We start from the raw sequence: 24,981 nt of genomic DNA, 5'->3' as shown, positions 1-24,981 counted from the left end.
AAATTGTTTTGTTGCCAAAATGTAACTTTTCTTGGAAACTACGATGATTTTATTATTTCAAATTAATGCACTGGCGTGTTGCGCTATGCGCTAAATCTCATTTTAAAAACTATGCGCGTGGGGTCTTGAGACAAACTTTTTTGGCCTTAAATGAATATTTAAAATTGTCTGCTAAATATGTCAATTATGTGAGTTCAGGTCATAGACTAAAGACATACAGACCATTCTGTGCTTTACATGCTGAGAATTCTCGCGTAGTCACAAGGGCGGGCCAATTGTTCACTAACAAATCACACCAACATTGCGTACCCTCGCATTATGTGAGAGATGAAATATGCGATATGTGCTTAGCAATTTCGCATGTCGCACTCCTTGGAACGACTGACCCTCATTAACAAATGATGCTGGACTTTGCCAGTTGGTGAATGGTCTGTATATTATAGTCTGCAGGGGTGCATCCAGGAATTTTCAATAGGGGGGGGCGCCGAGCCACGAAATTAGGGGCTGCAGCGCCGCTCTGCCAAAATTAGGGGCCGCAGCGCGACTCTGCCAAAATTAGGGGGCACGCGCCAGATGAGCCCCGCTCTAAATCCGCCTCTGGTCTGTATACCTTCCTTGAGTCAATAAAGTAAAATCAATTATCAATAATTTTTGCAGGAATATGTTATGCTAGTTGGATTCCTTGCATCATTTCCTTTCTGAAAATGTATACTTTTATATACTTCTCATCATTGCATATAGATATACAATAAAAAGCAATATCTGAATTACTGACTCAAGAAAGGTATACAGACTATAGTTTATGGTTCAGGCACAAGGTCTGAACTTCAAATGTGCTGAAATCTGAACATTTATAGCCCAAGCATACAACAAAAATGATTGAAGAAGTGTTTGATCGTTTAAGTTTTGAGCCATTAAAAGGTGGAAATCAGGGAGTATTTGATTTGGGAGTTTGGCATCAGCCCAGGGCATAAAATTAAATAGCAGTACTTACGGCATCTTTCCAAAGTGCATCTTTTCTTCTCTTTGGTTTTGCCACATTTCACCCCTCCATTTCTAGGCTTCTGCTTAATCATGCGTTTGCGTACCATTGTACCTTTACCGCATGTACTTGAGCATTCACTCCATGGGCCAAATTCTGTCATCATGCAATCAATGACTGGACGACCTGCAAATTAAATGCAAAATAATGCAACTTTTAAAGGAAATATAAATGTTTAGTATGACAGATTTATCAACCTGTAAATGAGTTCCAACCACTGACTTTAAGTTAAAATAATATAAAATAATGAAGAATAATATTAAAATAATTAAAATAATATAGGTACATTTAAAATAATATAGGTGCATTTAACAAAAATAACAGGTCTTTTGGTAACATCATGTTAGAAATTGAAAAAGGGGAAAAATATGAGGTCTTCAGTTAAAAGATGTGTGGTCATAACCACAACTTAACACAACTTTTTGGATGAGTTAGGTATACAGGCATACATGTGTAAAACACATTAAGTAGACAGCAAGTTTTTTAGAATTTATACACATTCTTATCTGCTATCTTCAGTAGATAGCAAATTTGCTTAAATTTATACATTATCTGCTATCTTCAGTAGACAGCAAGTTGCTTGAATTTATCCACGCTTCTATCTGCTATCTTCAGACAACTGTGTTATGAGACCACACCAAACATTTGTTACCTCCAAGAAAATATGATCTTGATTCAAATATTCATTGTTAATCTCATGGAAGCTATTTATTCACCAATTCTAGACTATAGGCCTATACCAGTATAGCTTTACTTTAAGAGCAACTATTTCTACTCCCCTATACAGACACATTTGTAGGGATTTATATCCAAAATCTTAATTTAAAAATGGTCATGAAACTATCTTAATGACTTATTTAGGATTGAGTCAATAAAAAAAAGCTATGGTACTGCTAGAATGTACCTCTTTTCTTATCATAAATAATGTACCGCTTGTCTTGAGTCTCTTGCCCCTATAATATACATAACTTTTGTTACCAGTGTGTTATTATTTTTTCAGAAAAATTCAAAAATAGTCACAAATTTATCAAGGGGTGTAGTACCCCCTTAAAGAGTCTAAAAAGCAAAAGTACTCATGGTCTAAACAAAAATTTTTATACAAAATTTTGCTTCCAAGTCAAGTTTTGGCCAAAGAAAGTATGATTTTGGACTCAATTTACGGCACAAAACTTGAAATAGCATCATAAAAATCAAGCATATTTAATCAAAAACTTTTTGTTGTTGAAATGTTGTGCTTTTTAACCCTTAAAAACCCTTTTCACTCTTGTCTGTTAATGTGTATACTGTGTTTTTTCCAGTGCCCCTCCTTTCCAGCCGATAACCTACCTGGTCGTCTTGGCCGGGCTGGTATGGGCTCAACTTCTTCTCCTGTGCCTGGCACTGAATAAACAAACAAAACCAATTCATTTTTATTTATTTTTTATGATTTCAGAAGCAAAAAAGAAAAATTCAGATGCAAAAAGTGATATCTATTTTGCTCGATTTAAGATTTTTTATAGGCTAATAACTCTTTAAAAAAGAACAAAATAAGAAAATATGTGCTGTTTTTTATCATAGTTTCATAAAAAATATACATTGGATTTTTTTAAAGTAGTATCAACTTAAATCTAGCTGGTCGCCTTAATGCAAAAAGTTTGAAAATGACGTATATCACGTTTTACATTTGAACTCTTTAACATGATACAGAGCATAATGATCCAACAGTGTTTGTATTCAATTGTCATGAATCAATAGAAATCATGACATGTAGGCAGTTATTTATTAAAGATACAATCAAAATTAAAAACAACTTCTACATACATGTGCTGTTTTTATAATATGGTAAATTTAGCAAAAACATATTACAACATTCAGAAATAGTTCAAGATCTACAAGTTACATAAACACAGTATAGTGGTTGTCTTTTTGGGGTGTTTACACAAGTGACTTGTTGGAAATTAAAAAATGGAAGACATAAGTTAAGTTCTGTTCCTTTCACCTTTATATAAGTATTCTGCCTCATTAAGCATCCTCTATGCAAACAAACAAATCACTAGGCAAATCTATACAACCATAGGGTACAAATGTAACAGTTTTAACCAAACCGTCTTTTCCTTATTATTTAGTTGCTCTTTGTATGTCAATAAACCTACTGCAGTACAAAACAGCTATGGGCTTCAACAGTAACAATTTATCATCATCAATTATTAACCATCAACTATAGCGCACCAAATTTGAAATTGTTTGAATGATTGTTCACCCCACAATCAAATTTACTTCAGAGTACAAACATACCTATACTGCTTCAACTTAGAAGTACAAACCAAATCTGTGGAATCGCGGGTCGATGCTTTGCGTCTCACGCACTGCGAGGTAAAAAACGTGATGCAGTAAAGAGCGTGTGAGCGTGTGCGCTCGGCAAGTACAAATCGCACAGCAGTTGGCGCGCCAAAGAAGCATTTACACATGCATTGCACTGGGATAATTATTCTCATACATCCAGTTGCCGAGGTCTATTTACTTTGTACTTTTGAGTTGACGGACTATAGTACAGGCCTATATGTTTAGCTATAACATACAACAACTGTTATTATAGCTTAAAAATCCAAATCTGGAATTACTTTTATGTTTAAAGTGAAGCATACTTGCAACCACAGTTTCTTGACATAATTATACAGAATTGTCTGCCACAAAATGAATTGCTCTCACAGTTCAGTGAGTCTTGCAGTGCCTGTGTCAAGAATGAAAAGGGCTGAAACTAGTTTTATTTTCCTTCTTATTTGCATATAACTCAAGAACCCAAAGACAGAGCTGAAAGTTCATTATTAGAATTTCCCGGGGTCCTCTTAGAACCATGTGTTACTTTTCACAATGCTGCTGCGAATTAAAAAAAAAACCTTCAAAGAGTTAATATTCAGCATCACTTCCAAGTAGAATGCAAATATTAAATGCTTGTAAACTTTGCACACTGCCACATGAGTGTGCAACATCTCAGTGTTGATACAAAATATGATTTTCTTTTTTTAAGAACCACTGAACTCATTAATATGCATGTTTGTACCCTTCTGAATCCATTTTTATGGATATTAAGAATACTATTATAATGGCAAAGCAAAATTTTGAAATTTGTACAATTGTTGTACATTTTATACCTGCAGCATGTTGAAAGGGATAAAGCTTTCATAAAAAAAAGAATGTTGCCTCAAGTTTGTCATGCAGCTTTGCAGGTAACAATTGGAGAAGGCTTGAGACATTAATAATTGACAACATAGGCTTATCAAATCTCACTGAATATCTTGGGGCTTCACACATGCTTCACTTATTTATCTCTCTTCCAATTTCTCCTTCCTCTAGGCATTGCTGCTACACTATTTATTCTAGTATTCAAATGCAACCAAATTGATATTGATTAGGTACAAAAATATTATTTTATCAAATTTCTAGGAATGGTTAAAAAAAGGTAATTTAGTATCAAAATATTGATATTTCAAATTGGTTTTTAACGTTGAAAGGTGAAATTTGTTGAGAATTGCCTCGTAGGTATGACTGTTGCATTTCATACAATCAATGACAAATGTAGTTTGTTTTAACATACATGCTGTCATTAACTATTAGGTTGTCAACCTTGCCTCCCAAAATGTGACAATTTATCCTCTGCACACCTTTCACAAACTCCCACATTGGATAAAAATGTCTCGCAACCTTTCACAATTTTCCCACCTAGAATTGTGGCTTATGTAATTTATTTATATATATTTATATACAGGGAGAGTAAAAATAAACAACAATAAGGCAAAGAAGCCATCTGTTTTAGAACCAGGTGGAATTTTTAAAACAAAAATGCTACATTCATTAGTAACTTTCCAAAAAAATGAAGATATTAGCATTTTTATGAACCATTTTACAGCGATACCCAATTTTGTGCACAAGGCATCAGAATTTTGCACTTTTATGTAATGTGGATTTGGAATAACTGTCATTTTCTTAATCTGATTAGCAGTGCACTGGAGATTCTACCGAGTTATTCACCAGCTTGTCCAGGATCTTTTCCTGCGAGGGGCTCAGCCCATCTTTCAGATTTATGAAGTTAAAGTCAGTTTCATATCTGACATCTTTATTGCGCAGTGTATGCTCTCATTTTAAATACCAGTGCCTTGTGGACAAAAATTACAATTGGGTGTCGTAGTAAACAAAAAAGAAAATGGTAGATGCGATTCACTTGATTGTTTCACTCAAGGTTGATTAAAGCATTTATATAGCAACTTTCAACAAATCAAAAGTTCAACTCGATTCCGACTTAAACATAGCTTCTTTGCCTTACTTTATTTTACTCACCCTGTATATATGATACATTACTTGTGGATGCTACTGCTGCAATTGGCAAGTGACATGAAATAGAATTCCTGATAAATATTCACAAGGGTTGGGTTAGTAAGAATAGACACATATATCCACCATTTTTGCACTGGTAAAGTGCCAAATATTTCATGGCATTACATAACGAGATGAAAGAGCTCACTCTCAGATCACGTTTAAAGAAATAGCGGATAAGGCATCAATTTGCAAGCAGTTTCAGGGAAAATAGGAGAATTTTAATTCTTTGGTATATATTTACCCCTACATAAGTTTTTTAATGCAACCTGCCTTTAACACTTTATATTGGCTGACATTTAATTACATGTAATCACATATAATACTATCTGTTCCACAAGACCCGTCTATATCCTTCTTGAAAATAACAAACATTTTATCTACAGGCTATCTGCAATTATAATGGGGTAATGTTAACACTTAACCAAAATATTACCATAAACCTATCACATTAAACATTATTAATATTAATACGCGCTACGAGCGGTGAATGATTGCCCCACTTGTTCACTACTTGATCTAAATATACATTTGGCTCAATTTTCATACAAATATTGATTGTAAAATTATTGTATTCTTCATGTTTTATTAAATATTTTTTACCTGCTCACTAAAACATTTCCTAGTAAAGTAGTAGTAGTAGTATTTAGTCTGAGGGACTTAACTCATATTTTTGACATTGCCTATTGGAAAAAAAATTAAGATTTTATGATTTGTTCTTCAGGGGAATGGTTGGATAATTTTGATTGACAACTGTTGAAATAATGATTATACCACTCTTTGTTGAAATATTTTTGACGAAGTTCACATACTTTAAGTCCATGCACTTCTAGGCCTGGGTGATGTATGAAAATAAGGTGAGGAACTACTTGTTTATATAGGCCATCTGAAAAACCTGCTTCAAAATCATGTGAGATAGCAAACAATGTGCATTTTTGGGACTGATAGTTTGAAATGTTTTCTCTCATTATCTGACATTTTTGCCAAAATATTGCTAATATTTATCCGCATGCACAGAGTTTTTAAACTATCAGAATTGAGAGTGTACTGTCATTTTACGGTATTTACCGTTCAGTGCATAACAAAAAACTCCAGGTCAACTTAGGTTGACGTTTTGGTCATTTCTAACTCATCTGGTTTCATTTGGTATTGTTACCTAGCTTGAGAGTTCTGAATATGAGAAAATTCTGCACGAAATTGGCCATTTTTCCACTGAAAACTTGCTATCTACCGAAGACAGCAGATACGAATGTGTATAAATTTACACGAAACCTTTGTTAAGTGTTGTTAAGATATAAAAAGGCAAATTGTACAATTTCAGCTGTATTTTGAAATGTTTAGAAGCTTTTTTCTACAGTTTTCAGCAAATTTTACAGTAAATCCCATTTGAATGCCAGGAAATGAGCTTGCAATTGTATTATTTTTCATTAAACCATTGAAATAACCTATTTAAGGTTCTACAGAAAGTCCATATCATACCAATTAGTTCGTTTACAGTGTCCTGAGTAAAAAGACATCAAAGCTTCTGTTGAGTTGAATACCCCTAGGCATGTTCATTTTCTATTTCTTTTATTTTATGCTGCTATCTTCGGTAGATAGCAATTGCTTTGCAAACAAAACAAGACCTATCATGTTGCAAGTAACATGTTTGAATAAATCATTTTATCCTTAATAATGATCTTTTTAATAATGGTCTTTTTAATAATGGTCTTTTTAATAATGGTCTTTTTAATAATGGTCTTTATAAAAAGCCTAAAAATCATTAAAAAAATAACTGGTCTCCTGTTCATGGAGTAAAACATGTTCTCTTTGAGAGATTGAAATACAGGGCAGTCAATAAACCTTTAAATCATGTTTAAAATACTTTGAATTCAGAGTTAAGAACAGACAAAAAGAAGTACAACTCAGTACAACTGCTAATGCACTTTTAATTTTGCACTGTTGTATTGAGATGATAAGAATTGGTCAGCCCATGCCTTACTGTACATAATCAACTGGGGCCTGTATCCTTGCATCCCCCATCCAGTAAGGTGATGAAGCAGTGTGTCTTGTCCTATTACTTTGTCTATATATCTTGGCAAGTTACAACAATACATCTTACGCTTATGGTACCACCACCAATGATGAAATTTGACTGCAGGTGATCAATCCTATGTTCCAGGCTGGGTAATCTCCATTCTTCGAAACTCTTTTTTCTTCCTCCTCAAGTTGATATAATATACAACCATGCAGAGTGGAATCCAATATGTAGTAAAAAAGAAGGACACACTGCCATATTTGACTTCACAAGCATCTCTGAGAACTTGTCTAACTTACGTTTCTTTAAGTGCCCCTTTCACATAACTTGCTTTGCATGAAATTGGGTAAAACTCAAAATTGAAATCACAGAAAAACAATCTGGGCATCAAGTTTGATACTATCTGCAATATTTAATCCACAGTTCTGATTCTTTGATGAAGTTGAAGCCCCATTCAAATACACATAGCTAATTTATATACTGTCAGTATATAAATTACAGATTCATGTAAAATGTCTTATTTCTCTTAAATACACAGCTTTTGGCTGAACCACTAGTAGGCTATGTTAGCACATTTATGACAATGACAAAGGTACCCAAATCTGAATTTTGATGATTTTTACGATCGTTCACATGAGCAAATCACTGAATGGGCCTTTAACTTACAATCAAAATTGCTGTGTGTGCATTCGTTACACTTACAATCAACATTTTTGCGTGCTCCACATACCTTCTTTCCATCAAGGGGGTCATAAAATTGTCCAGCCTGAGATAGGGGTGTCATAAAAAATTCAGCCCATGATAGAGGGGTTGTAAAAAATTACTCCAGTCACCGACACATTCATGAACCCCCCTTCCGTAGAAAATGACAGCCCTTAATTTATTGCTACAGGCCTACATGGATGTACTGAACTGCAGTGCAAACTATATACAAACATGGTCATTTTTCAACAACCTATGTCAGATTTTTAAATTTCTTTTGTGATAAATAAAATCACAGCAACAAAAGCAGTTCAATAAAGAAAAACAGCAGCTCAATCAATTCCTGCACTCATTGTGAAAAAGCATAAACAAATTTGATAAAGAAATTCTTGATGTACTGATAATTAAATGACAACATGCCTTCAACTAATTTATACATTTTTCAATTGCCTGATGACTAAAGCGAAAAAGATGATGTTATTTTAGTGCACAGGTAAATTGGTTCATAACACTTTTAATACATCTGGGAGTGCCTATCTCTTTTAATATTAATAGCGATTATTCCTCTGTTATGTTGTAGTGGGTGGGTCACTTCTCTTCTGTTAACTACTCAGCATTGCCACCAGTACCCATCCCATAATATTCTATGGGTGCATGAAGAGGAGCAAATCTGGGGCTTGAACCTCAGTGATTATTATTACTAGCGGTCACCCGTGCTTCGCGGTCACAATCTTTGGCGGTCACAGCCTTTCGGGCGGTTGGTGAATTGTAGTGATATGTTGGGTGTATAAATGTTTTTGAATGCGATTAGTTTAAGTAAGTGAGATTATCCTTTAGAAATCACAATAGCGAGGGATTGTTTTTAAAGTAAATTATGAACACAGCCTTTATTCACATTTCTGACACTACACAACTATCAATGATATACATAAAGTTGCAGAGTTACAATGCATGTACAATTTATGTTGATCACATTGAATTTCCATAAAGCAGGTAGGCCTAGGCCTATTATTCATTCATGTACATGGAATTCATTAGCTTAAAATGGCTGCATGCCATCATACCATCTCGAAAAGGCACAATCAAAGTCTTCATAGGTGTAGATGACACTAATCATGAGAAGATGAAATTACGCGTGAAAAGAAAAGAAAAAAGCTCAAAACTTTGCATTGAAACTCATGAAAAGTTGAACTTAAAGAAAAGTCCTCAAGAGCCCCTCAAGAATAAGTCACTATCATTGTCATCATAATTGATGTGCACGATGACCAGTCACTCCAGCTCAGACCAATATCATTACATGCATTATGCAAATGAGAGATACAAAGTCATTGGGTCACATACATACTAGCTCATACTACATGTTAAATGTGTGTGTATATGGCAGAACAATAGGCTACGCTACATGTACATGTTCAAGGTGTGTGTATGGCAGATCAATATTTTATAGCCATTGGTTGGTTTAGACAGTAAAAAGGACATTGACCCTTTAGAGTTAATGTTGACAGTTGACCCTTTAGAGTTAATGTTGACAGTCATTATTGATTTGCTGAGTCTCCAAGATGTGTCAAAATAGGTGTAAATGAGATGTTCATAGTCTTGACAGGGTTGCCGAAGCCACAATTTGGTAGCCCAATTAGGTGACTTTTAAAATGTTATCCACGATGTGTACATTTGAAGGCACAATTTGGTAGCCCAATGAGGTGAATTTTGAAATGTTTTCCACAATTTGTACATTGCCAGAAGCCAATAGTTTATGAAAATAAAAATTGGGTGATTCTACAAACCTGAGTCTGGATCTGAAAAAATTGGGTGATTTTACCTATGTGACTGAAAATGTTGGCAACCCTGAGTCTGCAAAAATGACATTGAATGCCTGAGGTATAATAATAATAGGGCCAAGTTAATATGGTTAATTCAGACTACAGGCATGATATCCTCACACCGATGGCATTAGAGAAGGCCTATTTCAGGCTATGTCAACATTATGCACAAATCAATTGTAGTCCCGGCCCCCAGGGGCCTGGCAATAGCGGGTCCGAGCGGGGACTTGGCCGGGGATGTAACAACTCAATTTCTGTACGGGGATGTAATGCCTCTCAAACAGCCCGGGATCTACCCCGGTAGTGTACCCGGGACGTAAGGGGCCTGGCAATAGCGGGGTCCGAGCGGGGACTTAGCCAGGATGTAATGGGGAGTGTACGGGGATGTAATGCCTCATAAACCGGCCGGGATCTACCCCGGTAGTGTAGCCAGGACGTAAGGGGCCTGGCAATAGCGGAGTCGGCGGGGACTTAGACAGGATGTAATGGGGAAATGTACGGGGATGTAATGCCTCTCAAACAGGCGGGATCTACCCGGGAGTGTACCCGAGACGTAATAGAAAAGTACTCACAACTGTGCCGGGTGAAACACTCGCTGGGACTTCCAACATGGTGCCCGGGGCTAGGGGGGACTGTAACATGTTTGTAACAGTTTCCAAAATTACATCCCCGATAAGGTTTAGTGTACATGAAATTAGCATACAGTGCACTGCTAGTACTTTTACATCCCCGGGTAGGTCCCCGGGGGCCGGGACTACAATTGATTTGTGCATTAGTGTATGCAATTTAGCATGCAGATGCGCTGCTAGTGCCGTTGAAACTAATTAACATAATTTGACACCCTTAACGTAAACAAAAACAAAATTGGACGTTTTATTGGGGTGCGGACAACTTTACTCTACATAGCGCAAAAATCCGTTTTCGAAATAATGTAAAAGCGTAGAAGTTTTTAGCCTTACCAACTCGAAAAACTCAGTAATTTATTATAGATAGTCCACAGTAACAATATCATTGGATTGAATACAGCATAAATGAAAGCCTGGCTGCAGCGTATGATGCGCAAGTAAATACAACTCACTCCTGATTGGTTGATATATAATTGGTTTGATCAGCATTTCACTCACCCACATCACATACTGTTGTGTTTATGCAATTGAAATTTTTTCTGTAAGGGCATAGCAATGGGTTGGAAAGATAAATTGGGATGAATTGTAAAATGCAATAAATTGTCACCAAAATTGCTGCATTTGTCATTTTGTTTTTGTTTAATGCACAAATTAGTGTATCGGAAGACTATTTTTGTTGCCTGAAAAGCTTAAGGGGGTACTACACCCCTGTGGTAAATTTGTGACTATTTTTGCATTTTTCTCAAAAACTAATACTACACTGGTAACAAAAGTTATGTATATTATTGGGGCAAGGAATCCAATTACTACACTGAAATTTCAGTGAATCAAGACAAGCGGTTCAGTGAATATGATAGGAAACAAGGTACATCCTAGCTGTACCTCATTTTCTATCACAAGTGTCGAACCGCTTGTCTTGGGTCACTGAAATTCCAGTGTAGTAATCGGATTCCTTGCCCTATAATATACATAACTTTTTTACCAGGGTGTTATTAGTTTTGAGAAAAATGCAAAAATAGTCACAAATTTATTGAGGGGTGTAGTACCCCCTTAAACCACACATAGTAGTAATGTTAAACAAACAGTTCTAACTAATTTCTGTCTGATATTTGCTAAATTGGCTCGTTTAGTTCCCAGAAAGGTACAATTATTTCTATGATCTGTATATTAGGCTAAAAAAAAAAATTGTTTGTTTGTCCTCGACCGCCCGCACCTATTTTTACACGCCTAGCGCCTACAACTTTTTTTTTTCTATTTTTTTTTTTTTTAACATTTTCCCCAAAACTGTAAGTTAAAAACATCGATTTTGTTGGATTTTCTACCTTTCTACGACTTTTACGTCTTGATTTAGGCCTTTTACACAGACCATATCATACGCGTGTCCTCATGTCAAAACTCACTATACAAATCTATATTTCGTTGTGAACTTTGTACTCGGATCGTACTATTAAAAGAACTGAATTTATATCGTATAGCTAGCGTTGTTTGTGGACAAAAACGCAGGGTGAAAATGTGTAAATATACCGATTTTTCTCACAAGTTACAAAAATGTACTAAATACATTGTATTAAAATATTTTTCATACATTTGAAATACATATTTGAATGATATATGTAATAGTTTTTTTTTTTTTTTATATTTTCACGTGGTGATTTATATTGTCTGCATAACAACGTTCAAGTGATGCAGTCCAAACATGGCGAACTACGCAGTTTGCGTATGTGTTTTGTTTTGCGCGAAAGGAAAGTGATTGTAGATCGCCTTGTAAGTGCCCCTATATCCCTAAATTTACGGGAATTATTTAATAATGTAATGTCAGATGTTCCGGCTACTGCTGATGATCAATTTACCGGCCTGGAGATAGCGGTGGGGGAGAAAAGAAATGGACCGTGGAGTACTGTTTCTCCTACTGAAACAGTGGCTACCATTGCCGATCAACTCACAAAATAGGAAAATTTGTATGCTCTTAAAAAAAAAAAAAAAAATCCGCCCGCCCGCACCAATTTTCAAATGGTTGTGGAGGACAAACAAACAATTTTTTTTTTTTAGCCTTACTCCTGGACCACACATGCCCTTGACATTTTGTATAATAAAACTAAATTTTCTCAAAATTGTAACTAGACCGAAACCACCCAGACATAAATCCATTCTACCAATGACACATAATCAAAATGAATCCTCATTATTACTGACACAGACCAGCATCATCACAACAAATTACTGCTATAAATTATATATAATAATAATAAACACATATCATATTTTGCATCTATTCAAATCTAAACCTTATACTAACCCTATGACCTGTTTTCAGTAAATCCCAATCATTAGGCCCCCCCAAAAAAAGGTTCGCCTCAAAGCTTGCGCACGCGTTTGTAAAATCCCACGATTTGACAAAAAACAAATGCGGAAATTTTTTTTATTTCAAAAAAAAAAAAAAAATTTTTATAGTTTTTTCCAAAAAAAATAAAATGAAAATCAGACTTTTTTTCTCAAAATACCATGAAAAAAAGTCGGGATAAAAAAAAAAAAAAAAAAAAAATCGCATTTCGCATTTGTTTTTAAATTTCTCGTGAGCTTTGAGAAAAACCTTTTTTTTTTTTGGCCTTATGAGGTGGTGCTGGCCTCATCAATACACCAACATCATCAAAACAAATTACTGCTATAAATAATGTATAATAAAGGTATATCATACTTTGCACCAAGTCAAATCTAAACCCCGGTACTAACCCTATGACCCATTTTCTGTATATCCCCAGTATTATCTTTTGTCATCTTTTTAAGGTAGTGCTGGTTGATATAATTTTGTCACTGCATATGAATGATCTCATCCCAAGTGACATAGTTCAATAACCTCTACAGTGAGCATGGCTCAAGATTTGGCCTCATGTTGTGTAGTATGAGTTTTTGTATGATGTTCATGTTGGGATTTACATAGCCGTGTCCTGTCAGATGGCATATTGTAGATCCTAGTGTCCTAGGAATATGGTGTTTTTCTTCAACATTTACAGAAGTAAAAAAATACAAAATATAGAAATGTTGAAAAAAACCTCCTACTTTGAAGTGCACATCAATTACATCATACATCAGTGGCGGATCCAGAGCAGTCGGGGATTTTCTAAAGCGGCCATTGCGTCGTGTTTTTTAGAAAATGAAGACCCAATTGAAGCCATTTGGTGGACTATTTTGGCACTATTATTGTGTAAAATTTTAGTTTGAAAAAGCCTAAAATTTTGAAAAACTGCCCAATCAAAACTATTTGTGGACAAGTTTTGACTTTTATTAATTGTCTGAATTATTGCTTTATAATTATGTACCCATAAAGTTGGACACACAGGGGGTGTCTGAGGGGGATGTGGCCCCTCAGAAGTGAGAAACTTTTGCAAAATGAAGACTTAATTGAAGCCATTTGGTGGACCATTTTGACACTATTATTGTGTAAAATTTTAGTTTGAAAAAGCTGAAAATATCAAATTTGCAAAATGACAGGCCAATTGAAGCCACTTTTTCACTGTTATTGTATGAATTATTGATTTAAACATCAAGTGGTGGGTGTTAAATACAGTCACGAAAACGGGCAGTTGTTTGTATACGCAAGGGGTGTCTGAGTTTGGAAATTTTGCAAAATGAAGGTCCAATTGAAGCCATTTGGTGCATCATTTTTACACTATATATCATTGCTTTTTGAAACAAAAACAGGCCCGAACTCAATTTGTAAACTTTTAAATGTTATACTGACACTTTATAGGCCTAAGACTTGAGATTCGCAATTAAAGCATGCATGGATCGATGTTGAATTGAAGTCAGCATGGAGTCCGTCTTAATAGGCCTACTGACTTTGGTGACAAAATGTGACGGGACCTGCATATCGGTGGGCCCGCCGTAATTTTCACATGCTTTTGAGCAGAGGACCCGCCTTCAAGCAAAATAATCACAGACCTATATAGATTGACCCGGCTGCGATTTAGGCATGAGCCTACTATATGTGCAATTTAGCATTTTCAATTCTCCTTTTCTCCCTTTTCTCTTTTTTTTCTCTCATTTTTTCCCTCTTTCTCTTTTCTTCTCTCCTTTCCTCTTTTTTTTTTGCTTTTTAATGAAAACTGTTGAAAACAATTCTAATAGTTGTAGAAGATTACCAACAATAATAATTATTAGCGATAGAAACAAGCATTGTCACCTTAAAATGACACCTGAATGAGAATTGCTTGAAATAGACTTATATTTAATGCATGGTTTACTGTATAATTCAACAAGTGCTGGCTGGATAGGCAACCATTCTGTGCTTTGTGTGTGATATCAAATCTGGCTATATGGAGCAAAGACATGTTATTCAGTTTCAGCAATTGTAGGTTCTTGAATATACAGTCTCTATTAAAGTCATAATGTACGATCTTATAATATGAATTTGGTTAATTTTTTCAAACCTGATTTTTGGCATATTTGTAATGTTTACATGTCACAACTTGCACCTAAATGGAATCAGCCAAATTTGTTGTGTTTGTAGGTAAACAGAGCAAAGTTAGACATAAAGTCATAATTCAAAGAATTATGACTTTATATCCTCCCATAGAACTGTGTGTTAAACGTTCAAAATAACAAGCAGTGTTTCTTTCACTTTACCTCGTTATGTCAGCTCAAAATGGACAGAAACCATTCCCGATAATTATTAGTAGTATTATTTCAGCATTTTGAATATATAATGACAAATTTAAAATGTGAAGGAAATCGTACATTAAGCCTTTAAAGGGAGTAAGAATTAGAATATTAATGTTTATATTAAATATTGTCACCTGGTCATACTTATTATTTCACAACAGGTTTAAGGTATGACTGAGGCAGACTGCCACCCAAAAGAGATTAGGATTAGGGTTAGGATTGAGAAATTGGGGTTAGGCTGAATTTATGCTCCATCGCTAAGCAACGAGTGATTGGTATTTGATCAACAAAGTAGTGCACTTTTCTCAACGCAAAAAACAAACAAAAACGCTCTACCTAATTGGCTCAAAACCAATCACTATCGTGCAGTGATATAGTATAAACTCAGCTTTAGGGTTAGGATAGTGACCACTATGCTTAACATGTTCCATTTTTGATTTAAAAACCAATGGATATGTCAAATCTAACTATTTGTTGGCTTGTAATAAGAAATAAACTGACAAAAACCCATGGTACTTCAGAAAAATTCTTGTATATGAAATAGATTTATAAATGTGTACCACTTGTTGTTTGAGAAATTGTACAAAATAATGCACACATACTGAGATGAAGTTATTTTGTCCCAATTATCATAAATTTTCAAATAGATTTTTCTTCTGTTTCACATTTATCTAAATTTCCAAAGAATTTACTCCCAGGTTTGACTGAATGTTATCCATTACCTATGTTTGAATCCAAGTTGACTCCTAGAACCAAACTCACCCATTTATTATGCGCAATAAAGAACTACACTGAGATACATTTTTTCAATGTCATCCTTTGTCTGAATGATGATAGTAATGACAATGACATGGTAGTGATGAAAATGGTGACGATTTTGACAGGCAAAGGTAGTAAAAGATGATTGCTTTAGGATTGTTGCCAATGATTAATATTATATTGAAAACTATATTTGATTTGATTTCTATTACGACATAACAACCCTCATAATTCTCAACATCAAACTTGTCAGGGTGCATCTTGCCATTTTAGCGATTCAAAGAGATGGTTTTAGGCTACTGATCAATTGCAGAGTCTGCTAGTTAAATGGTTAGGTGAGTAGGCAACCACAGGGCCTGGCAGAACCAAGTGCCACTTCAGATTCATCACGATCCATCTACAATTATCTTAAGAATAAGTGAGAAGGCAGAATTACCTAGCCTAGGGGAGTCAACCAACTCAACAACTTCCTAGCGTAAATTGTGGAACTCAAATTCCCATTCACACTTCTTTGCTATTTTCCAGTCTGGAATCATGTTGCATGAGCACGCATGTAAATCACTCAGTCAAACTCTGTCTCATTGCACAGGAGTAACAACGGCAATTTCTTGTATAAACTTGAAGTGGCGCGTATGCCCACAGACATATGTAACTATTTTGTTGTAAATGACATATGCATTACCAATCCTCATGATTCTGTTCTACATACTCATATGGCTTTATATTTAGTATTTTTATTTCCTGTAACTACCTCTTCAATTTCAATATTTTTTCATAAAAGTAATACATTTGCAGTATAAAACTACCCACACATTTGAGCTACTTTCTTCTATCATGATTTTATTTGTGAAAAATGTCAATGTTACATAAGATTCAAGGTTTTAGAGCTTTTGCAACCTCACTTTGTACACTTAAGGAGATCATTCTTTTCAATAAGGATTAATTAAAAAAAACAATGTAGAGGCTAATGGAGGAGGTATTTCCACTGCCAATATTGCCAGACTTAGACGCACATGCTATTTGATTGGGAAGACACTCAGATTGAATGGCTGAATGGCGAGGCACCAACCATTTTTTTGTAAGTCATTTAAATTGGATTTCCAAAAATTGGACCTTTAATGGGAGTTGATAGTTCTTTTTTACTGTTTTGTTTTGTTACTGTTTTGTTAATATTTACTGACTTTGATGTATATGTAAGTATTTGATATGGAAATAAATGAAAAATGAAGCCTCATATGCCCAAATTGTTTGACAACACCTCTTTCAAGAATGCAACAATTAAATATTTTACACTAAAAACAACAATGAATGTCTTTTTAAAATTTTAACTTTATTTGTAAAGTTGTAATTGTAAATTTAATAGTAACACTTTGGATGGGTTTGATTGTTCTTTTCTGTTCAATGAATAGTACGAACCATCCTCTGAAACAAGTCAATTTTACAGGAATTTTTGTTGGGCGTAAATTGCCAATGGCAGTTACTTTTCACAGCAACTTCATCTCTTTAATCATCTAGAATTGCATCTTTTACTTCCGAATTTCACAAATAAACACAGAACAAAACAAAAATCTTAGGGGGCCCTTCATTGTTTGGGTGACATAAGAGAGTGGCTAAGTGTATTATACTTACTGACTTTAGGTGGTATTTCTTTGGGTGACATAATAGAGTGGCTAAGTGTATTATACTTACTGACTTTAGGTGGCATTTCTTTGGGTGACATAATAGAGTGGCCAAGTGTATTATACTTACTGACTTTAGGTGGCATTTCTTTGGGTGACATAATAGAGTGGCTAAGTGTATTATACTTACTGACTTTAGGTGGCATTTGTTTGGGTGACATAATAGAGTGGCTAAGTGTATTATACTTACTGACTTTAGGTGGCATTTGTTTGGGTGACATAATAGAGTGGCCAAGTGTATTATACTTACTGACTTTAGGTGGCATTTGTTTGGGTGACATAATAGAGTGGCTAAGTGTATTATACTTACTGACTTTAGGTGGCATTTGTTTGGGTGACATAATAGAGTGGCCAAGTGTATTACACTTACTGACTTTAGGTGGCATTTCTTTGGGTGACATAATAGAGTGGCTAAGTGTATTAATATACTTACTGACTTTAGGTGGCATTTCTTTGGGTGACATAATAGAGTGGCTAAGTGTATTATACTTACTGACTTTAGGTGGCATTTGTTTGGGTGACATAATAGATTGGCTAAGTGTATTATACTTACTGACTTTAGGTGGCATTTCTTTGGGTGACATAATAGAGTGGCTAAGTGTATTATACTTACTGACTTTAGGTGGCATTTCTTTGGGTGACATAATAGAGTGGCTAAGTGTATTATACTTACTGACTTTAGGTGGCATTTCTTTGGGTGACATAATAGAGTGGCTAAGTGTATTATACTTACTGACTTTAGGTGGCATTTCTTTGGGTGACATAATAGAGTGGCTAAGTGTATTATACTTACTGACTTTAGGTGGCATTTCTTTGGGTGACATAATAGAGTGGCTAAGTGTATTATACTTACTGACTTTAGGTGGCATTTCTTTGGGTGACATAATAGAGTGGCTAAGTGTGTTATACTTACTGACTTTAGGTGGCATTTCTTTGGGTGGCATTTGTTCTACAGGTACTTGTGCAGGTGGCATCTCTTTAGGTGGCATCTCTTTAGGTGGCATTTCCTTAGGTGGCATTTGTTTGGGTGGCATAGTAGGTGCATCTTCTCCATTGCCTTTATTCATCATAGGTGGTTTGGTCATGCCTGGTTTTACCATCATAGGTGGTTTGGTCATCCCAGGTTTTACCATCATTCCACCACCTGTGTTAATACAAGCATTACATGATAACATTTCATTTTGCTTCTCTCAATCATTCATGTGCTATAAAAGTTGACATTTTTGTGTTACGTTTATTTTCGTATTCCAAGCTGCTACTACAAAAATAACAATGTGTGAATATATTCCTTTTGTGTATAGGTCAATGTAAGAAAATTTAGAATCGCAACTTTAAAAACAAGGGAAACACTTTGCAATTGGCGACGCGAGACAATCAGGGGTAAGTACACAACAGCAGAGGCTTATAGGATTTCCCAAAATGCTGAATCAACAGCAACTTGTATGACTTTTACATGTGCCAGCACATAGCAAATATCTATCTTTGGTTCACCTTAAGTTTGGTAGTGATGTCAATGCTTTTTTCGCGATTACATCGCAAGCTTGCCAACAAACCGCCCTTGTACACATGTACCATGGGATATGAAATACCCTGCCTGTACACTCTGCACAATTAACTTAATGCACACAACTCCATAGTGCCAACAATGAAATATGCATCTACGTCACAAACTTGAGGTAACCAAAGTAAAGTGTAGTCGTAATATTACCATGATTTAGGTTGAGATCATCTTCTCCTGTATTGACTGGTTCATCACATGAGGTATCCCTTAACTCTATCCGTTCTAAGTAGATTCTGGCTAATGGTCTAATGGGTACACGTGATGAACTATAGAATGGTGACTGCTCATTGGCTGGGAATGAACTAGTTATTGCATGGATTGGCTCTTGTGGTCTGGTTGGTGCATTAGCTGCCTGTAATTAGTCAACACACAAAAGAACAGATCCAATTAGCTGGTTTCAGATATACAGTGATTATAATAATACAAACATTTAGTTATTTACTGCTCATGAGGGATCTGGTGGAATCTATTGGTCCACGAGGTGAACCGGAGACCATGGGCCTACTATTTTCTCAAGACCGCCAGGTCGAGGGAAAATAGTACGCTCACAGTCTCCAGTTCACCGAGGGGACCAATAGATTCCACCAGATCCCGAATTTAGAGCAGTAAATATTTGTTTTATATCCTTTATTATTCTTGTTCATTGATTGGTTAAATATATTAGAAACGCATACATGTAGGCTAGGTCTAGTCAAGGCTAGGCTCAGGCCTTGCTTTGTTTTGATGCACATGCACGCAGCATGCACACAGTTGAATATAGCTAACATGGCTAAAGCTTACCGTGAAAATGTTGCACCCTCTAATACAATACCGCCGTTAAACGAGTAGCCTGGGTGAGTAACCATGTTCTCTGTTATTTCACCATCAATATTGACATACTGATCCTGATACTGAACTCAGATTATGCCATGAAGCCACCGTATTTTAGCTGCAGTTCAGTGCATCTGTTTGTGTGTTTCGCAAGACAACATGACTTTCTACACATTAATACCCCGCAACGGTACTGAAATCCTGCGTACGTTGCGAGTTGCACCCACCACTAGGAACTGCAATGCAGCATGGAGGTCATAGGGCAATAGTACTACTATCTCCCTAGGGAAATAGTACTTGAATAGTACCCCATTCCCTCATCAATCTGCTTTCTGACTGCTTTGCAAAATAGTTAAACTATTTTTGGTCACATGATACTCATTTAACCAATTAATGAATGAGAATATATTAATGATGGATATAATATTGAAGGTTCATTCCAGTGATCCATATGACATGGTTTAGCTACCTGCCAAATTGGGCTACTTTGGAGATCACCTGTCATGGCTCAGGAAATTGATATTTTCCCATTATTTATTTATTGATCAATCTCTCTTACTGGATGTTCATTCATACCCAATTGGGTGCTTTCTTTGCTGGATTCAGTGAAACAGCCCAAAAATTCAATTTTGGGTGCATTTTTTGGATAATATTAAATTGGAATATTGGGTTACTTGAAAGTCATTTACCTGAGTGGTAGATCAATATGCCGCGCCTTAAAGCTCAGGAGTTAACACTTGATTCATTTGTGATTATATAAGAATGTAAAAAAAAAAATAGGTCAAGAGTTTTTATGTTCGGTTTCCTTATCCTATAGGTTAATCAGACGAGCCAAGTGATGGTCAGGATTAAGTCGGCCATAACTGGGGGCCATCCGCGCCAAACTAGCTTAGTTCGTTTGGATTGCGATCCAAGACGCCCACTATCGCAAGCGCATTGGAGCGTGTAGCACTTGCGCAGCTTCACGGCAGCAGTAAACGCTGCACGCCTATGACACTGGCATCCTGTAAAATGGATGGATGGCCCCCAGCTATGGCCGCCAGTGAGGTGTAGAAATATGGCTCGTCGGATTTGTCTATAGGCTAGTCATTTATTCATGACTCACCCTGTATGTAAGTCCACTATCTGTTCCTGCATCCCATGGCTGCAAATCAAACACCTTCATCTCCTCCCATCCGCAATCTTCAGTGCATAGGTTGGCTTTACTAATTCCCACACACCAATCTGGACTGGGTCCCAGCATGGTCAAGACAGAAACAAGGTTATGGGGGCGATTCGTTCTGAAGAGTGCTGTCATATTTCCAATTGCTGGCCACAATCCTGGAGCTGTGATGACTGTCTTAATATTACTACCCTGTGGGAAAAATTGACAAAGACTTGGTGAGTTTTTGCTACTTGTTATTTATGGCAATCACTGATTTTGATTGCCCTTAAATGGTTTCAAAATTATGTTCCGGAAGCAAGACTCTTCCTTCAAGACACATATATTGGCACACCTCAGTTCTTAAAGACCTAAATTACCACAAAATACTGTCAAAAATCAGGAATATAGTTCTGAAGTAACATGCTATGGAAAGTTTACACATTTATGCAAATTCATATATTTTTCTTTTGCAATTATGGTAACCTAATCTCTTAGACTGCATTCAAAAATCAGAGCCATAAATACCCATTAGAAGCTATTAGAGTGCCTCCCTCAAAAGGAACTTCAAGTTGAGAACAAATTTTGCTCCTACATCCAGTATTTACTCAGAGGCTGTATGTTGCAATTTTGGCCCAGTGAAAATTATAGTTGGCACACACAAATTTGTTATACTGTATCTAAATTAGTCAATGTAACTGTGTAGGCCTACCTGTGCTCTGATTTCCCTTTCTAATGCTATAGGGGATCCAAGCTCAGCAACTTGTTTGACTCCTGGTGTTGACATGCCATCATACTCCCATATGGTGTAATCTCTTGTGTGGGATGCACCAATCAAATCAGACCAATGGTCACCATAACCTAAACAATAAGGAGAAGACAGAGAACATCTTTCATTAATATTGAGATAGGCACAATACATTAATGCTAGAGTGATTATATACCACATGAAAATATTTTTGATCACTAATGTGAACTGTTTTGATGATCAGTTGCCACTTGAGATCCCGGTCCCCGCACTCCGTGCATCCGCGGGTATTCATGCTCGTCGAAAACTTCGCGAAATAAGGGGTGTTTTTTCAAACCAAAATTGAAAAAAAGGGTATTTTCATCGAGCAGCTTACGCGTTTCTGCCAGAAAAGGGTTTATTAGAAATATCGTTTGCGTTTAAGCGAAAATAGGGGCATTGTCGAAGGGCAAATAATTTGCGTAAATCGCTAAAAAGGGGTGTTTTTCCCTAAAAACTTCGCTGAAATGAGATGCAAAAGGGGTGTTTTTAAAGTTCACCGACAAGCATGAACACCCGCGGATGCACGGAGTGCGGGGGCCGGGCTTGAGATGCATTAGAACTATTAATATTAAATCTTTTACCTGAACAAATGTATGCATAGAAATTTGAAAATATGCACTGTCAGGGTGAATTGTTGGATTTTCAATGATAGACCCAAATGAAGATACTTCCCACAATGTTAGCTCAATTTTGTGTTTTGAGCCCAAAAGATGATACTACCCACATTATGCCAGGTCAATTTGGGGACAAGGAGGGCAACTTTCAACATTCTCAAAAACCAAACCAAAGTGTTTGGATCAACTTGACATCTTTTGTTTAGGAAACTGGCATATTATTGATGGGGATGAAATAGACAGGTTTACATTTATGTTCACATACCTATAGCTGATAGAATAATGTCAGTCATAATAAATTATTTGAAGTCACTTGGGCGACCCTCTTACACAATTATAGTCAAAATACCCATACTGTCCTGATCATTTTCTATACATATGGAAAAAAAATGATATAAAAATTCCCAATATTCCATATAACATATTCCATATAGCAGAAAGACCCAGCAACCATAGGTTACTGACACCTTTTATTCCAATGTAATTTATTTGCTTATGCTGTTTGTGTTAATTTTGGAGTGAATTGGAATGATTAAAATAAAATTACAATTTCAATTTGTATTTATTCATGCATTTCCCACAGTACAGTGAAGCACCTGGGGTATTCATATAGGCCTATAAGTGGGGTTCCCTTCAACTCATTCTATATTTCATCACCCTTGACATTTTATCAGCCCTTCCATGTTTTTAAAGGTAAACTATAATAAAATAGGATGCACAATCACCCATTCCCTCCAAGAAGCATATAGTGAAAAAGAAAAGAAAAGTTATTCAACACTTGAATCAAATCTTGTCTCCACTTCGTACAGAATGTATTCTACCTTATTCTGATTAGTACAGCCAGTCTATAACCTAAGCAAATGTAGATCATTACAATTCTAGCCATGTTCTTTTCTGAAAACAAAATAGTGAGTTGACTGGAGGGAACACTGCAATTCTTCAAAGGTGTAGAAAGAGGTTATATTCCTGACAGACAGACAGACAAAATATTCTCTTTTCTTGCTTCCATTCTCATGCATTTTGATAACTGTCTCACAACAACTGGTAGAATTTATTTTATGAGCACGTATTTATCACAACAAACTTGTAAAAACAATGGAATGTACGGAATTTCAAAAGATGCACCAAAGGTGAACAATTTCTCATAATATTCTGTGATATGAAAAGTTGTGGATTCAATAACTCAAGAAAAAGGTTGGCAATGTTTTTGGAAAATATTTGTGAAACATGAAACACCATACCCCGTGAGCAAAGGAAAATCTCATTTCATACATCATGTATGATGTAAGCCTGCTTTACCCATAAATCATTGGGCTTTTTGCTAAGTTTATGATATGAGCACATTTTTGTATGAGCTGCTTTTAGTTGTTTTAACGCAGGATATTTAGCAAGAGGTGGAAGTGGTGCTGAAGGTATATTTCTTGTTAATTCCAGCAAGCTCATGTTGTATTTCCATATCTTTTGATATCATATCAATGCTCTTTAATCATAAGATAATATATCTAAGCTGGTTTCTACTTTGAACACAGAAATACCAGTTCAATTTATGCTGATCAAATTGGTCAAATTAATTAATATCCATTTTTCAAATAAGGACTTGCAGCTAGAATATTCACATACCCTAAACATCATGCAATATAAACATCTCAGCAAAGACCAAATACCCAAGTTTTGTACTGACAGATAAAATCAGTAGCAAATTCCTTCCTTGTCCAGCAGAATTTCAAGCTTGGTTAGTTTTACAAGAACAACCTAATACTGCAAGTACTCAACTACAATAGTCATGATCCAGAAGCTACCAGAATCCAGCCTGAGTTAACTTGGCCGCTATGGATCTCTGGTCAACATAAAGGGATAACTGGATCAATTAGTATTTATTTATTTCTAATTGCATCATATCAAAAATCACTTAAAACACTGAAATAACCTCCTTGCAGAGTCAATTGTAAAAAATCTGGCAAAATATATGTGCGTTTATGTGAAATCACAGAAAACCCAAGTTATGAGTCCCATGGACCCCCCAATGCTATTGAAGTATTCATACCTTAATGTTAATCATAAAAGATGGTTTTGTGAAACCTTTATGTCATAAGGACAACACCCGGCAAAGTGTAGTGTATCTGACAAGTGCCTCTTCTATATGATGCCTGCCATTCAGCAGCTTTCATTCATGTCACAGTTTTACTCCAATTCTCTCAATGCAATTTGTCATTCAATAACAGGCAAGATGAATTTTGGTCAACATCCGCATTCCCTGTAGAGCTTGCAAACCAATGGTGTGTAGTGAGCAGACTAAACAAGATCACTGTGTTTAATTGAGAATGGGAATAGGAGTGCAACATATATGGTAGGGACAAAAATTACATGAAAATGCTTTTTTATCCTCTTGAAAATATGGAGCCATTCAAATT

At 35.8% G+C, this 24,981-nt stretch overlaps 1 protein-coding gene across 1 annotated transcript in view; it reads right to left on the bottom strand.

The window, feature by feature from the left end:
* The window catches only part of LOC140165727 (spondin-1-like), a 176,045-nt gene that overhangs the window by 2,193 nt on the left and 148,871 nt on the right, over positions 1-24,981 (bottom strand). The window contains exons 6-11 of the mRNA XM_072189035.1: positions 21,879-22,027; positions 21,131-21,379; positions 19,363-19,567; positions 18,568-18,798; positions 2,369-2,422; positions 995-1,168 (exon numbers count right to left, since the gene is read on the bottom strand). Coding sequence (XP_072045136.1) covers positions 995-1,168; positions 2,369-2,422; positions 18,568-18,798; positions 19,363-19,567; positions 21,131-21,379; positions 21,879-22,027 — 1,062 coding nt within the window. The remainder of the gene's footprint in view (positions 1-994; positions 1,169-2,368; positions 2,423-18,567; positions 18,799-19,362; positions 19,568-21,130; positions 21,380-21,878; positions 22,028-24,981) is intronic.

Source organism: Amphiura filiformis, chromosome 12 (assembly GCF_039555335.1).
Source record: "Amphiura filiformis chromosome 12, Afil_fr2py, whole genome shotgun sequence".
Classification (NCBI taxonomy): domain Eukaryota; kingdom Metazoa; phylum Echinodermata; class Ophiuroidea; order Amphilepidida; family Amphiuridae; genus Amphiura; species Amphiura filiformis.
Note: the sequence above shows the minus strand (reverse complement) of the source record. Positions and strands in the feature narration are given on the sequence as shown.